This window comes from Chelonia mydas, chromosome 24 (genome assembly GCF_015237465.2).
Source record: "Chelonia mydas isolate rCheMyd1 chromosome 24, rCheMyd1.pri.v2, whole genome shotgun sequence".
Classification (NCBI taxonomy): Eukaryota; Metazoa; Chordata; order Testudines; family Cheloniidae; genus Chelonia; species Chelonia mydas.
Window position 1 is genome coordinate 2,861,869 of NC_051264.2, and position 15,101 is coordinate 2,876,969.

Below are 15,101 nucleotides of genomic sequence, written 5' to 3' on the forward strand. Positions count from 1 at the left end.
CTGGGTGTGAGTGCAGTCGATTTTGCTTGCTCCATCTGCATGTGTTATGAGTGGCCGCACAACTGTCCATCCCTTCTAGAAGCCACTACCGGCGAATGTCACTGGGGGTGCACGCACCACTGGCATCATGCTTGTTCTCACTAACTCTTTGCACAACCGCTTGTGAGTACCATGGGTGTCATTCTCCTTTCACTTACACCATCTGAAATCCAAAGGGGCACCAATAAAGTGACACTGATGTAAACACAGAGGAAGAGGAGAATCAGGCTCCATGTATTCACCATTGAGAAATTCAGTATTATAGTGTGCTAGCAATTGGAGGGGGGGATATTTTGCTCTGGTTTCTTTACTCATTCTCCTTTCAGCTGGGCTTTAGATAAGCAAAAGGAACATGCATAGATACAGAAAGATACTGAAAAGAGTGGGGTCCTGAGTTCATTGGGAGGAGGAGCGAGGGGGGAAAAGGCAATTTCATTGGAAACATTGAAATCAGCTGCTGTTTGAAGGAGTTTGTAGTGGGAGCTGGAAGAGGCTTGTCCAGGATGCACAGAAAAAAGAGAAGGGAAAATGAGTGAGAGTAGGAATCAGAAGGCACGATGAAAAGAAGAAAGTGGGTGAAATAAGTGATGGGTTGGCATCAAAAGGCGGAAGAGAGAATAAAGACAAGGGCATTCTAACAGATTATTAGGGTCCCCCAATCCACTGGGAGGTTGGCTCCTATTCTTACTGCATTTACATAGCATGTGTTAATACACTCTGGTGCTTCTTTTAGATTATCCTGTATTGGAACAAAGATGTCTCTTGACCAAGACCAGCAGCAATGCAAGCAAGGCACCACCCTGCCGCCGGCACTCTGTAAAGGAAACCCGAAAGAGTGCCCAGAAATTGTGCCGTGTCCAGAGCCGGTGAAATGTCCTGAGCCAATACCATGTTGTCCAGAGAAGCCGCCATGCAATGAACCATCAGTCCCAGTTCTTCTTCCATGCCCCGAGCCAATACCATGTCCTCAGGAGAAAGAGCAGTGCAAGTTGCCACCAGTCCATATTCCTCCTCCATGCCCTGAGCTAATACCATGTTGTCCAGAGAAGCCGCCATGTAAGGAACAATCAGTCCCAGTTCCTCCTCCATGCCCCGAGCCAATACCATGTCCACAGGAGAAGCAGCAGTGCAAGTTCCCATCAGTCCATATTCCTCCTCTATGCCCCGAGCCAATACCATGTTGCCCAGAGAAGCCACCATGCAAGGAACCACCAGTCCCAGTTACTCCTCCATGCCCTGAGCCAGTGAAATGCCCACCTTGTGTGAAGACGTGCCCACCCATTGAACAGCAACAATGCAAGCAGCAATGCCAGTTGCCACCCAATTGGAAGTAACCTGCAAATAACAAGGAACATCACGGAACGAAAAGCAGAGTGCAAATTCATGGCACTAATTCCTGTGGCTTCTCGTCGGTCATCTGACCTCATCCCCTCATTTCTTTAAGGGTACTCTGTTCTCCTAATAAGTGACAAGGTGTTTCTAGCTTTTTTTTTTGATGCGCTGCTAGAAAAAGGTACTTCCGATAGAAATTGTATAAAAGATGCTTTGAAGATCTAAAATCATTCTTCTCTCCTCCTTCTTTTGAACCTCACAGAGCTGAAGCAGGTGATGCTGAGGGAGGTTGGAACCAGGACTGCCTAAGCTGATGTTTAAACTTAACTTGACAACAGGTAGGCAGCCGGTTAGCCAAGACCACTGTCCATCATGATGACTGGTACTGTCTCATTGTTTTCTTGTGCTCCCCCAGCTGTCTGTCTGGATCCATGTGCTGTCCTTTGTCATATACTTACACTGTAAGCTCCTTGGGGCAGAGACAGACTTTTAGTTCTGTGTTTGTACTGTGCCTAGCACCATGGAGTCCTGACCCCTGACTGAGGCTCCGAGGCATTACCACAATACAAATAATAAATTATAATAATGCCTGGACTAGAACAGAGGATTTTCCAGACATTACAAATTCACAGTCCTAAATTTCTCATCTAATGGAAATTACACCAGAATAGATAAGGCACAAAGATTCCTATGTTGACCTCTAGTCCCATAAGAAATCTACTTTATTGAATTGCAAGTCCCCTCCATTAAAAAAAAGTCCCACAACTTCAGAGCCATTTGTCCACGAATAAGTTATATCAGCTTTTCCAAGACACCAAAACAACAACTCAACCTGCAAGCAGTGAGGGGAAAGACCTTGATTAGGGGAAAGACCTAACCCATGCTCATTCCACAAGAACTCAACCTTAGTGCATGGCTTCCATCGACTAACTGTACAGAATGATGCATGACATGTATACGCTCTGCTATCTGAGTTAAAACCTTGGCTGTGTGTTCCCATACTCTGTAACAATGATGTTGTTGATGTACTCTGTACTTGTCCGTAATCATCCTGTGTATGTTGTTGGTATTGTAGCCATAATTGCTTTCACTGTGAATTTCAACAATAAAAAAACCAAAATAACATAATCGGTTATGGACAGACTCTTTGTTAAATAATTCTACCTACAAAATCTCTAAAGAAATAGAAAAAGAAGTTCACCTTGAAATACTGATTGATTGTTAAGTGAGAAAGGACTCAGAGGGTGCATAGATTTTAAAGGCTAGAAGGGGCCGTTCTGATCCTGTGGTCTGGCATTTTGCATAGCACAGACCAGGGATTTTCCCCCAGTGATCGCAGCATTGAGCCCTGTAACTTGCAATTGAATTAAAGCATAGAGAGACACTCCCTGTACCTGCTGAATTAATGAGATCATCACAAATGAAGGCAAGTTAAATTAATAAGGAGCTGATTCACCTGATCCTCCGGCATCTCATATGGTCACACTCGTGCAAAAGGGGAATGAAAAGTGGCCAAACCAGACTGGTCGCCTGGTTACACTCACTTTGCAGTGGTGAAAATGACTGTGGAAAGTGCAGGTCAATGCAGAATCTGTTTGAAAGGATTCCCTCTTGGGGTCTGGTCAATCCCAGTTGCTTACCATGGGTAGGATGTCACCAAGATTATTCCTCAGCTGGCCCATATGCTCTTTACCCCCCTTCCCCATTCTCTACCTAAAGATAGATGCTGCCAGTGCTGAGGGAATATCAGTCAGTTGTAGGGTTGCCAACTTTCTGTTTGCACAAAACTGAACACCCCTGCGCCACCCTTGACCTGATGCCCCCTCCCCCGCCCTGCCCCTTCGCCAAGGCTCCAACTCCCACTGGCTCCATCCCCCCTCCCTCCATTGCTCGCTATCCCACACCCTCGTTCACTTTCACCAGGCTGGGGCAAGGGCTTGAGGTGCGGGAGGGGGGGTGAGGGTTCCGGCCAGGGGTGTGGGCTCTGGGGTGGCATGAGGTACGGGGGGGGTTGGGTGAAGGAAAGGGCTCTAGGATGGGGCAGGGGTGGTGGTGTGGGATGGCGGTATGGGTTGTGGGGGGTGCAGGCTCTGGGTTAGGGTTAGGGTTAGGTTTTGTGGATTACGGTTCCCGGCCAATGGGAACAATGGAGCCAGCACTCGGGGCAGGAACAGTGCCTTTTCAACCAGGCATTACGGTCCAAAACCAAAGGCCTGGCAACCCTAGTCAGTTTACACCGACATTGGCAGGCTTCCCAGCTCCATAAAAAAATTAAGACCTTACTGCAAATTTCTGAGTCCTCCCCCATCCAGTAGTAAGCTGCAGATGTCCAAAACCCCAAACTTGTCTCTTTTGTAGTTAAACACCCATAGATATTAGTTAGCCCTGTGTTTAGAAACTTTCTTTATGTGTAGGTGTAATTACAAAAGACCTGCACAGACTGCTCCAGTAACTAGGGCACAGGTGTGGGGAGGTGAGGGCTCCGGCTGGGGGTGTGGGTTCTGAGGTGGGGCTAGGGTTTAGAGAGGTTTGGGGTGCAGGAGGGTGCTCCAGGCTGGGATCAAGGGGTTTGGAGTGCGGAAGGGGGTTCAGTTTGGGGCAGGGGTTGGGGGACAGGAGGAGGCTTGTTGGATCATATTAAAGAAGTTCTGTATTAAAATCACAAATGATTTTGATTCCTTTAGTTTAAATTCCAGGGTATTACTAATTCAGAGGTCTCTTGGTTTTTGGTACTGTTTCTCTCCCTCTCTGTGTGAAACTTGCAAGCTGCTAATTTCATTAATACACTCTAAGACAGAGTCTGTTCTCAAAGCAATTCTTTGTAAGAACAACAACTACTCACACAGAGAGAGACTCAAAGCAACACTCTGTAATAACAGAAACAGCACCCAGAGACTCCCCGCCCTTTTGTTGTATTCATCTCGCTTTGTTAAGAATTGTGATTAAAATAGAGATAGAGGATGTATGTGGATGGATGCTTGGTGTGGATAATAACTGAATGATCAGGGAGGTGCCAGCCTAAGAATCCAGTGTCCATTGGCTGAAGAAGGCGTCAAGTGGAAATAACCAGAGGACCCCCAGGGGGCAGACTGGAATCCACCCAACAGCCTCAAGAATGGGAGAACCAAAGAACAAGATAACATCTGGCAGCACAGAGCCGTCAGGAATGTGCCATCTGCTGATTGATTCAGCAACAGCATGATGAAGCAATTCCCATAGACTGGCATAGGAAGAAATTCCTATAAAAATGGACTCTAGAAAGTGAGAACTTTGGGGTCTGATTCTGCAAACCAACTTCCAGGAACATTAGATGAGCATCTGACGAGGCCCTGCTCCCTCCTTATGTCCAGGCCACCTGGCCAGTGGCTTGGCATGAGCAACTCTAAGGCTGGTAACTATGATAACAACCTTGCAGAACCTGTGTGTGTGTGTATGAATGAATGTGTGAATAAATATGAGATTGAATGGACTGTTATAGCTGTAACTAACTGCTTACTAGGATTCTTTCTGTATTCACAATAAATGTGGTATTTTGCCTTTTCCCCTTTAATAAGATCCGGCTGGTTTTTATTTTATTGGTATAACAGGCTCAGTGGTGAAGTCTCTAGGTGACGCTTACCTCAAGCAGCTCCCAGAAGCAGCGGCATGTGTCTTCTCTGGCTCCTATGTGATGGAGGCAGTGTGCAGGGCAGATCCCCTGGCTGCCCCTATGCGTAGGAGCTGAAGGGGGGGCCATGCCACTGCTTCCAGGAGCCTCATGGAGCAGCCCCAGACCCTGCTCCCAAGCTGGGGTGCCAGTGGAAGCTCAAGGGGCTGATAAAAATGGCTGGTGGGCTGGATCTGACCTTTGGGCCGTAGTTTGCCCACCCCTGTTTTAGAAGGTCAAGCAGTGCTGGACCTCTAATGCAAACCCTTCCCATTGACCCATTCCCTAATGAAAGAGCTAGGCATGTCAGCGGGCGCTGCTTTGACCATGCGTAGAGTGCACGGTGCTCCGGCAATCTCTAACTAACCTCACAGCCCAAAGGGACCCTTAGAAGTTGGATGGCAGGATTTTGATTTTTTCCCAAGTATTGGGTTGTTTGTAAAATAAATTCTCAGTGAAGGCTTTTGGTGAAAACATTTTTTTTTAGTCTTTGTTTGTTCTGGAGTTCTACATTGGGTTTTGTATTCATGATTTTGATTGGTCGTCTGCGTTAAGGGGGGATTTCTTGCAAAATTGAAAAAAATTCATTGTCCAAAACTACTCATTTTAAAAATGGAAAAAAAAAGATTAAAAAATTCCATGGAGAATTTGGAAAACAACCAACCTCTGTATTATTAAAAAACCAACCAACAAACAAAAATCCCTAGTGAAATTTTTGAAATTTGCAAAAAAATTGTTTATTTCCTACAAGCATTCTGGCAAATGCATTTCTTTATCAGAAAATGAATGACCGCCAAATTAAAGTACAATTCAGTACAACAACCTGCTCACTTTCTTTTCAATAGGAGACAACTGAGAGGCCTGTAAATCCAAAATGATTTTTTAGTATTTGCCTGATCTACAATTATTTGTGCTACCCACAGAAAAGGTCACTCATTCACCTAGACATTTCCATTGACACATTTAAATTCTAACACTTTTTTTCTTGTTAACATTGATTGTAAGTGAGCCAAGAATTCAATATTCCTATTTCTTTGTGTAAGCAGAGTCAGGATGAGCTCCACCCTGACATCTGGTGGTGAGGTGTGGAAAAGAACTTCAGGGGCCAATCTCATTTGCATAGGCACACCCACTCCGCCTAGAATGAGGCCATAGCTGCCCAAATGGTCACTTTGGCTGCCGTGGGATCCCCAGCGTCTCTGTTATTGGGGCAGGAAGAATAAATTGTTATTACCCTGATTATGGGAATCAAGGACAGTGGAACTGTACTTGGCCTTTTGTTATGATGGAGGGACTCGCCATCAACTAAGTAGCACTCGCTAGGCAAGGGACATAGGTTCCAAAATTGAGAGAGGCTGGGGGATAGGTATTAATACTTGGTGGTATGGGTTTCCTGGTGAGGGCCTTACATGCTAATTGCACTTCCTCCTCTCTCCACTGTGGAATATCAGAGCTAATTTTGATTCCATTAGGGTCTAGTTACAGGCTGCTGAGCTGAATTCCCTTTGGGCTAATGGTGCACCAGCACTGAGGCTCCCCTACTACAAGCTGAAATCACAAAAGAGCTGAACCGCCTAAGAGCTGAAATCACTGAGTGTTGTGTTAAGTAGTGGGGGGGCCTGAAGATATATGGTGGAGCAGTTTGCGGGATGCAGAGCAGAGCGGCGGGTGGAGCAGAGCTGTTTGTTGGATGCCTAGAGCAGCTCATGGGGCGGCTGGCAGAGTGGAGCCCCATGGAGAGGTGGGGCCATCAGCTTTGGACCATGTAAGGTGTCCCTTAACGCGCCCCCCCCCCCAAATCTCCACCCAGGTTGGGAGGTAAAACTCTGCAGATAAACTTTCAAACTCTGGGGCTGTCCTGACCAGGGACAGAGACTTTTGGGTTGTTGGACTTTTGGGACTTTGGGTGATTTTGGGTTGCTGGACTCAAGAACCAAAGGGAAAGGACACGACCCAATTTGCTTGGGGTGGGTTTTTTTGCTCATGGGTTGTGTTATGAATCCTGTTGGTGGTGTTTCCCCAACCTAATGTCACATTGTTTCTCTCTGTTATTAAAAGGCTTTTTGCTACACTCAGACTATGTACTTGCGAGAGCTGAAGTATTGCCTCTTGGAGGCGCCCAGCGGGGTGGTATATATTTGTCCCAGGTCACTGGGTGGGGGCTCGAGCCGGTTTTGTATTGTGTTATTGGAATGGGTCCCCTAGATATTGAACCTGGCCCTTGTTGCTGCCAACTCTGACAGGCAGAAGGCTTACATTTCTTTGTTCAACCTATGTTGGCCTTAACAATTAAGGGTTTTTTTTAAGAGAAACAAGCTGCAGGGTTTAAGGCAGTCTCGAAGTATTAGAGATCAGGGTGACACCATTCACAGGGGATGGGTCAGGGGGCAAATTTATCCCACATCTGCCCACTGTGGGGTTCATACACCTTCTTCTGAAGCAGGTGGTGTTGGCCGCTGTTGAAGGCAGGATACTGGGCTAAGGGACCTGGGGGGTCTCATCCAGTCTGGCAATTACTGTGCTCCTATGTGAAACTGGATCTCAGAGAAATAGTTGGAATGGGGATCAGAGAAAAAGTACAAGAAAGAGCAGGAGACAGATAATGATCTTAATTGAAATTTTATTGTTGCACGTCCACAATTAAGAATCAGATGGAAAAGAGGATAATGACATGTCTGCAATGCTGGATGCCCATTGAGTAGAAGCGAGGAGTACATCGCTCCCGGCTGAACGGTATATCTCAGGGCTACATCATCAGCTCATTGCAAGCCTCGGGATACGAATGAAAGATTTAGCATAACAAGGCAGAGCTCTGAAGGAAATGCTTCTTCGGCTGAGAACATGAGCTAAGCAAGTCATGAGAGAGGGGACTCATCTGCAGTCTGTGCTTGTTGCTGGCTTTTTGTTTCATTGTGGTAGCTCAGAGGATGTTAGCAGTGCTTCCAGTCTTGGGACTGCTGTGGAGGGGGGCATTTGGGAGGGCAGGGATCCTTGCATGGTGGAGGGCATTGCTCCTGGCATTTCGAAGGCTTGCAGGGCTCCTTGCATGGTGGAGGGCATTTCTCCTGGCATTTTGGAGGAGGTGGGCAGGTCTGTTTACACTGCTGCTGATCGGAAGACATCTTTCAATGATCTAGGTAAACCTGAAAGAAAAATGGCATGTCTTTTCAGCAGGTACCAAACATAGCACGATGCGCCTTTGCCTGCTTTCACAGATTCATTCAGTCCCTCATCCGGTTTTGCAATCTGAACAGGCTTTAAGCTGCAGCTTGATATTAGCAATGGGGACCTGGGGATCCAGCAATTGTCTTTCAAGAAACAGAAAGCCAAAAAAAAGCCCAACCCTGAATATAATTCATTTTACTGCCATCTTCGACAGAAAGAGGGTTGTTGTTTTTTTAAATAAAAGCAAATACATTTCAACATTTGGGGGGCGGGGGACTCACAAAAATGGGAAATTATCCCAAGTTGAACCCTGCAAGATGGAACAATTTTGAATTTTTTCACAAAATTGTTTTTCCGTTTTTCTACCAGCTCTACCTAACCACCCTTTATCTCAGTTCCCCATTGCTGAGAGAGGCCTGTTATTCCTTCCTTCCTTCAGCATTTGTGTGTTTCGTTTGAGAGCACTTTGCGTTAGGCACTGCCTGGCACGGTGCGTATGGACAATGCCTCCCACAAAAGTGCCCTCATCTTGTTGGGAGCATCTAGGTGGAACCATAATAACAATAATAAAAAACATGGACCATTTCTACAGAAGATACATGGGAAATGGAAACCATTTCTAAAAGGACAACCACTGAACAGAACGGACAGCAATCCCACCATTGCATTGGCAATGGAGGTCGTGGGACACAAGATGGGGCGGGCTCTGAGTAGCTACAGTGAATTCTTTCCTGAGTGTCTGGCTGGGGGGCCTTGCCCACATGCTCAGGGTTGAACTGATTTCCTTCCTAACCCCAAATATGGCGTTTTCCTCCAGGACAGATTGGCAGAGACCCTGGAGTGGGGGGTTCTCCTTCCTCTGCAGCCTGGGGCACGGGTCACTTGCTGGTTTGAACTACAGTAAATGGTGGATTCTCTGTAACTTGAAGATTTTAAACCATGATTTGAGGACTTCAGTAACTAAGCCAGAGGTCATGGGAACAATAAAAAAACTTCAAATCCAGACTCCAGCGAGAGACTGTTGAATTGGAATTCATTTGCAAATTGGATACAATTAACTTAGGCTTGAATAGAGACTGGGAGTGGCTAAGTCATTATGCAAGGTAACCTATTTCCCCTTGTTTTTTCCTACCCCCCGCCCCCTCAGACGTTCTTGTTAAACCCTGGATTTGGCCCAACTTGATTATCATACACATTGTAAGGAGAGTGATCACTTTAGATAAGCTATTACCAGCAGGAGAGTGGGGTGGGGGGAGGTATTTTTTCATGCTTTGTGTGTATAAAAAGATCTTCTACACTTTCCACAGCATGCATCCGATGAAGTGAGCTGTAGCTCACGAAAGCTTATGCTCAAATAAATTGGTTAGTCTCTAAGGTGCCACAAGTCCTCCTTTTCTTTTTGCGAATACAGACTAACACGGCTGTTACTCTGAAACCTGGGAATGGGTGGGTGAGGTTCTGAGGCCAGCGATGTGCAGGCGGTCAGACGAGATGATCCCGGCTGGCCTATGAGTCTCTCAACAAAAATCGCTCTATCTCTGAGGTAGAGAGTAACAAATTAACACCAGCAATAACATGAGCTAAAGAAGCTGAGAGTCACTTACCTGTTTCAGCCGTAGGTACAAGGAAATACGCAGTCAAGTGGATTGATGCACCTGCCGAGAGGAGCTATTTTATAAGGCTTATGAGACCTGGGAAATAGACAGTGAATTTGCATGAGGACCAGATTGTTTCACAACCACTGCTGACAATTCCTTAGTACCGGTTGAAGTCATCATTCATCAGAGACACCTCTCTCTCGGGAGTGGGAGATTATTAATTCTATAGAAACCCCGCCTAATCTATTCACCACTAGTTAATTCATTTATAATCCTCTCAGCCTGACCTGGGGCAACGATCCTACTGAAATCAGTGCTGAGCCTAGGCGGAAAGTCTGATCAGACCTTGTCCAATCTTAGTAATACTTCATAAGTTTGCTTAAACTTCAGGAGTTCCTGCTCTTGCGATGTACACTCCTTGGACCAGATCCTGAGCTGGCGTAAATCAGCACAACTCTGTTGAAATGGCATCCGTATGGTGCTAAAGACACATACCATGGGCAGGATTCATCATTGCCTCAGACTCCCTTATGCCTGTAACTGTCCCCCAGTGAATTCCCCCAAGATCCTGTGCTCTCTGCCACCTCTTCCTTGAAAACATGGAGGAAGAGAAGGGAAGGGGGAATGGCTTGTGATGAAGGTGTTTCATTAGGGCTGTGAGCAGCCCATTCAAGGTAGGACAGTCCCTTATGCTGTGCTAAACAGCTCCAGGGGCTAACGAGTCCCCCTTCCCCACAGGAAAGCTGAAAAGAATACTTCCCCACTAAACAATTCCATCAAAACTTAGAAATAAGACTGGTCATTCTGGGTCAGACCAAAGGTCCATCTAGCTAAGTATCCTGTCTTCTGACAGTGGCCAATGCCAGGTGCCCCAGAGGGAATGAACAGAACAGGTCATCATCAAGTGATCCATTCCCTGTCGTCCATTCCCAGCTTCTGCCAAACGGAGGCTCGGGACACCATCCCTGTCCATCTTGGCAAATAGCCATTGATGGATCCATGCTTCATGAACTTATCTCATTCTTTTTTGAACCCTGTTAGAGTCTTGGCTTTCACAACATCCTCTGGCAAGGAGTTCCATAGGTTGATTGTGCATTGTGTGAAAAAATACTTCCTTTTGCTTGTTTTAAATCTGCTGCCTACTAATTTCATTTGGTACTCCTTAGTTCTTGTGTTATGAGGAGTAAATAACACTTCCTTATTTACTTTCTCCACACCAGTCATGATTTTATAGACCTCAATCATATCACCCCTTAGCTGTCTCTTTTCCAAGTTGAAAAGTCCCAGTCTTATTAATCTCTCCTCATATGGCAGCCATTTCATACCCCCTTTTTTCTCCCTTGTCATCAAAAATTTTCTGTGAAATGTTTGGGGTCTTAACTGAATAAAACAAAAACATCCAGTTTAAAATGTGCTTTGGGTTGTTTAAATATTTGTAGTTTTCAAAATTTTTGCTTTATTAATGAAAACACAGGATTTTGGGGACAATTTCTGCCTCCCCAATCAAAAAAACATTTTTTGGTTAAAAAAAATCTTTTGAACGAAAAGTTATAAGCAGCTCTGGGGGGGGGAAAGTGAAGTCGTATTTGTGCCTTCCTCCATCCTACACCTTGGTGTGCAAACCTATGAACCAAATTCTGCCCTCAGTTACACCTGTGCAAGCCCATGGTTTCCATAGGGTTGGGGAAGGGCTGCTGATAATGGCAAACCAGCATTGCCCTGTCACCCAGCCCCAATCCATATCCGCTAAATCAAGGTCTCCTCTGCTTAAACAGTATTAGTCACATCCTAACTTACCAAAGGAGCAGGGAGCACCCATAACTTCCCTGGGAATCAGTGAGAGCGCCACACCTCTGAAAACCAGGCCTCTTATTTTAACCAGTCCTATTAATCTTTGAGTCGGGACAATAGAAGTTCACTGATGGATCCCAAAGTGCTGAAACCTTCAGCAGGAAATGGACCTATCTTTATGGAAGAAGTAATCAAAATAGGGTCATATCCTTTGACTTCCCTGTAATAGTCTTGAAGTTAGATAGATAGATAGATAAATATAATTTCATAAATTCCTGACTGGCTAGAAAGACAAGTGGATTGCATAGAGAGACAAATTGTCTTAGGTTATGGGAGATAACATGGGAAGGTCCATCACTGGGACACAAGAGCATCTGACATCAAAAGAAAAGACGTTTAGTCTTTTTCTAAAATAGAAAATTATATTTTAGGTTTTGAAAATGTCTTATCACCACAGGTACAATTCTCCCCCCTTTTCTAAGGTGAAAGGTGATAGAAGCCCACAAGGTTTTCCATTCTATTTAGGTATTTATATGTTCCATCAGCACCACAACATCTGACCAACTCATAGACACGAATGCCCTTAGCCTCGCACCACTGTTGTGAAACAGAGAAGTGCTCCTGCCCACATTTTACAGATGGGGAAACTGAGCAACTGAAAGATGAAGTGACATGCCCAAGGTCACACAGCGAGTCTTCGGCAGAACCCAGGAGCTCCTTTGGCAGGAATGAACCCAGGAGTCCTGACTCCCAGGCCAGTAACTTAACCACAAACCTTTTCATCTGATATGACATCCAATCCATCCTGCAGCATTTTAGCTGGACTTTTCAACATCTCAAACTCTTTGATTTCTTGAACCAATCTTGGAAGACCGAGAACCAGATCCTCCTCTCACTTATGCTAGAACCAAATCAGGAGTCACTTCAATGAATTCAATGGCAAATGGCCCAGGGAAGTGAGGTTTCCCCCTGCCCCCCGAGATTTCTAAACACAGACACATTTAAACAACTGTGGCCAGGTCCCTCTCTTGGGTAAAATGACAGAGCTCCATTGACTCCAATGAAGCTATGTCAATGTCAACCAGCTGAAGATCTGGCCCATTGACTTCAATGGAGCTGCGCTGATGCTGTGGGGGTAAGGGGGCTCCCATTTTATCACCCGTTTTTATCACTTTTGTAACTGTTCCCCTTCGGATTAGTCAGGGAGGAGATTAGAATAAATTATACAACACTCACTGGAACTTCAGAACATCAGGTCAGTTGAGGAAATACTTGAGTCTTGTGGGTTGGAACAAGTGAGCCCATCATTCATGTGGATTGTCTCATATCCAGAAGGCAGGGCTTGGAAACCATATAAAAGTCCTCTCACCTCCCAGTTCCATAATCCACTTGACTTCTGCAGGTTCCTTCTTCTTGGGCAGTTGGGTAAGTCTGATCCTACAGATTCTTTTCGCTTTACTTTTGAGCTAAGGTTATCACAGCCTGGTGTCCTGTCCATTGGGGGAAATTTTAAAATCTTAATTCAACTCAGCATTGAATTGGGTGGCAGCACAGAGAGGAGAGGTTAAAAATATCCTTAGCTAACTCCACTTGGATTTGGCTCTAGATGTTAAAATATCTGGAGGTACATATGTGAAACTTTCCTTGGTATGCCTAGATTGATCCTAGAAATATAAGAACATATAAGGATTTGCCATTAGACAACAGATCCATCCAAGTTTGTAGTTAATTGCAAAGTTGTTGTAGCCTTGTTGGCCCCAGGATAAGCAGAGACAAGGTGGGTCAGGTCATATCTTTTCTTAGACCCCACCCTCTGCTGGTGGAAGGTATCTGATGCTTCTTAGGTAGCAGGAAATCTCCCATCATTCATCTGTGCAGTTGTGTATTGCAGCACTAGGAGAACCTCCCTCTGGTCTGATGTGACCAGGGTATGCCTTGCTCTTTGAAGCACTGGGTGTGAGTGCAGTCGATTTTGCTTGCTCCATCTGCATGTGTTATGAGTGGCCGCACAACTGTCCATCCCTTCTAGAAGCCACTACCGGCGAATGTCACTGGGGGTGCACGCACCACTGGCATCATGCTTGTTCTCACTAACTCTTTGCACAACCGCTTGTGAGTACCGTGGGTGTCATTCTCCTTTCACTTACACCATCTGAAATCCAAAGGGGCACCAATAAAGTGACACTGATGTAAACACAGAGGAAGAGGAGAATCAGGCTCCATGTATTCACCATTGAGAAATTCAGTATTATAGTGTGCTAGCAATTGGAGGGGGGGATATTTTGCTCTGGTTTCTTTACTCATTCTCCTTTCAGCTGGGCTTTAGATAAGCAAAAGGAACATGCATAGATACAGAAAGATACTGAAAAGAGTGGGGTCCTGAGTTCATTGGGAGGAGGAGCGAGGGGGGAAAAGGCAATTTCATTGGAAACATTGAAATCAGCTGCTGTTTGAAGGAGTTTGTAGTGGGAGCTGGAAGAGGCTTGTCCAGGATGCACAGAAAAAAGAGAAGGGAAAATGAGTGAGAGTAGGAATCAGAAGGCACGATGAAAAGAAGAAAGTGGGTGAAATAAGTGATGGGTTGGCATCAAAAGGCGGAAGAGAGAATAAAGACAAGGGCATTCTAACAGATTATTAGGGTCCCCCAATCCACTGGGAGGTTGGCTCCTATTCTTACTGCATTTACATAGCATGTGTTAATACACTCTGGTGCTTCTTTTAGATTATCCTGTATTGGAACAAAGATGTCTCTTGACCAAGACCAGCAGCAATGCAAGCAAGGCACCACCCTGCCGCCGGCACTCTGTAAAGGAAACCCGAAAGAGTGCCCAGAAATTGTGCCGTGTCCAGAGCCGGTGAAATGTCCTGAGCCAATACCATGTTGTCCAGAGAAGCCGCCATGCAATGAACCATCAGTCCCAGTTCTTCTTCCATGCCCCGAGCCAATACCATGTCCTCAGGAGAAAGAGCAGTGCAAGTTGCCACCAGTCCATATTCCTCCTCCATGCCCTGAGCTAATACCATGTTGTCCAGAGAAGCCGCCATGTAAGGAACAATCAGTCCCAGTTCCTCCTCCATGCCCCGAGCCAATACCATGTCCACAGGAGAAGCAGCAGTGCAAGTTCCCATCAGTCCATATTCCTCCTCTATGCCCCGAGCCAATACCATGTTGCCCAGAGAAGCCACCATGCAAGGAACCACCAGTCCCAGTTACTCCTCCATGCCCTGAGCCAGTGAAATGCCCACCTTGTGTGAAGACGTGCCCACCCATTGAACAGCAACAATGCAAGCAGCAATGCCAGTTGCCACCCAATTGGAAGTAACCTGCAAATAACAAGGAACATCACGGAACGAAAAGCAGAGTGCAAATTCATGGCACTAATTCCTGTGGCTTCTCGTCGGTCATCTTACCTCATCCCCTCATTTCTTTAAGGGTACTCTGTTCTCCTAATAAGTGACAAGGTGTTTCTAGCTTTTTTTTTGATGCGCTGCTAGAAAAGGTTACTTCCGGTAGAAATTGTATAAAAGAT

At 45.7% G+C, this 15,101-nt stretch overlaps 1 protein-coding gene across 1 annotated transcript; it reads left to right on the plus strand.

Annotated features, from left to right (window-relative positions):
• Window positions 1-778: 778 nt before the first annotated feature.
• LOC119564211 (keratinocyte proline-rich protein-like) lies at window positions 779-14,894 on the plus strand. Its single transcript, XM_037883453.2, has 2 exons — window positions 779-1,369; window positions 14,294-14,894. The coding sequence occupies exons 1-2, from the start codon at window positions 795-797 to the stop codon at window positions 14,892-14,894; spliced, it is 1,176 nt and encodes a 391-aa protein (XP_037739381.1). The 5' UTR covers window positions 779-794.
• Window positions 14,895-15,101: the final 207 nt, after the last annotated feature.

What these genes read in the sequence shown, in the direction of transcription:
- LOC119564211 (XM_037883453.2), top strand. Translation starts at nt 795, where the DNA reads ATGTCTCTTGACCAAGACCAGCAGCAATGCAAGCAAGGCACCACCCTG. An exon ending in CAGTTGCCACCCAATTGGAA is followed by an intron (nt 1,370 to 14,293) that starts GTAACCTGCAAA and finishes TGCTTCTTTTAG; the next exon opens with ATTATCCTGTATTGGAACAA.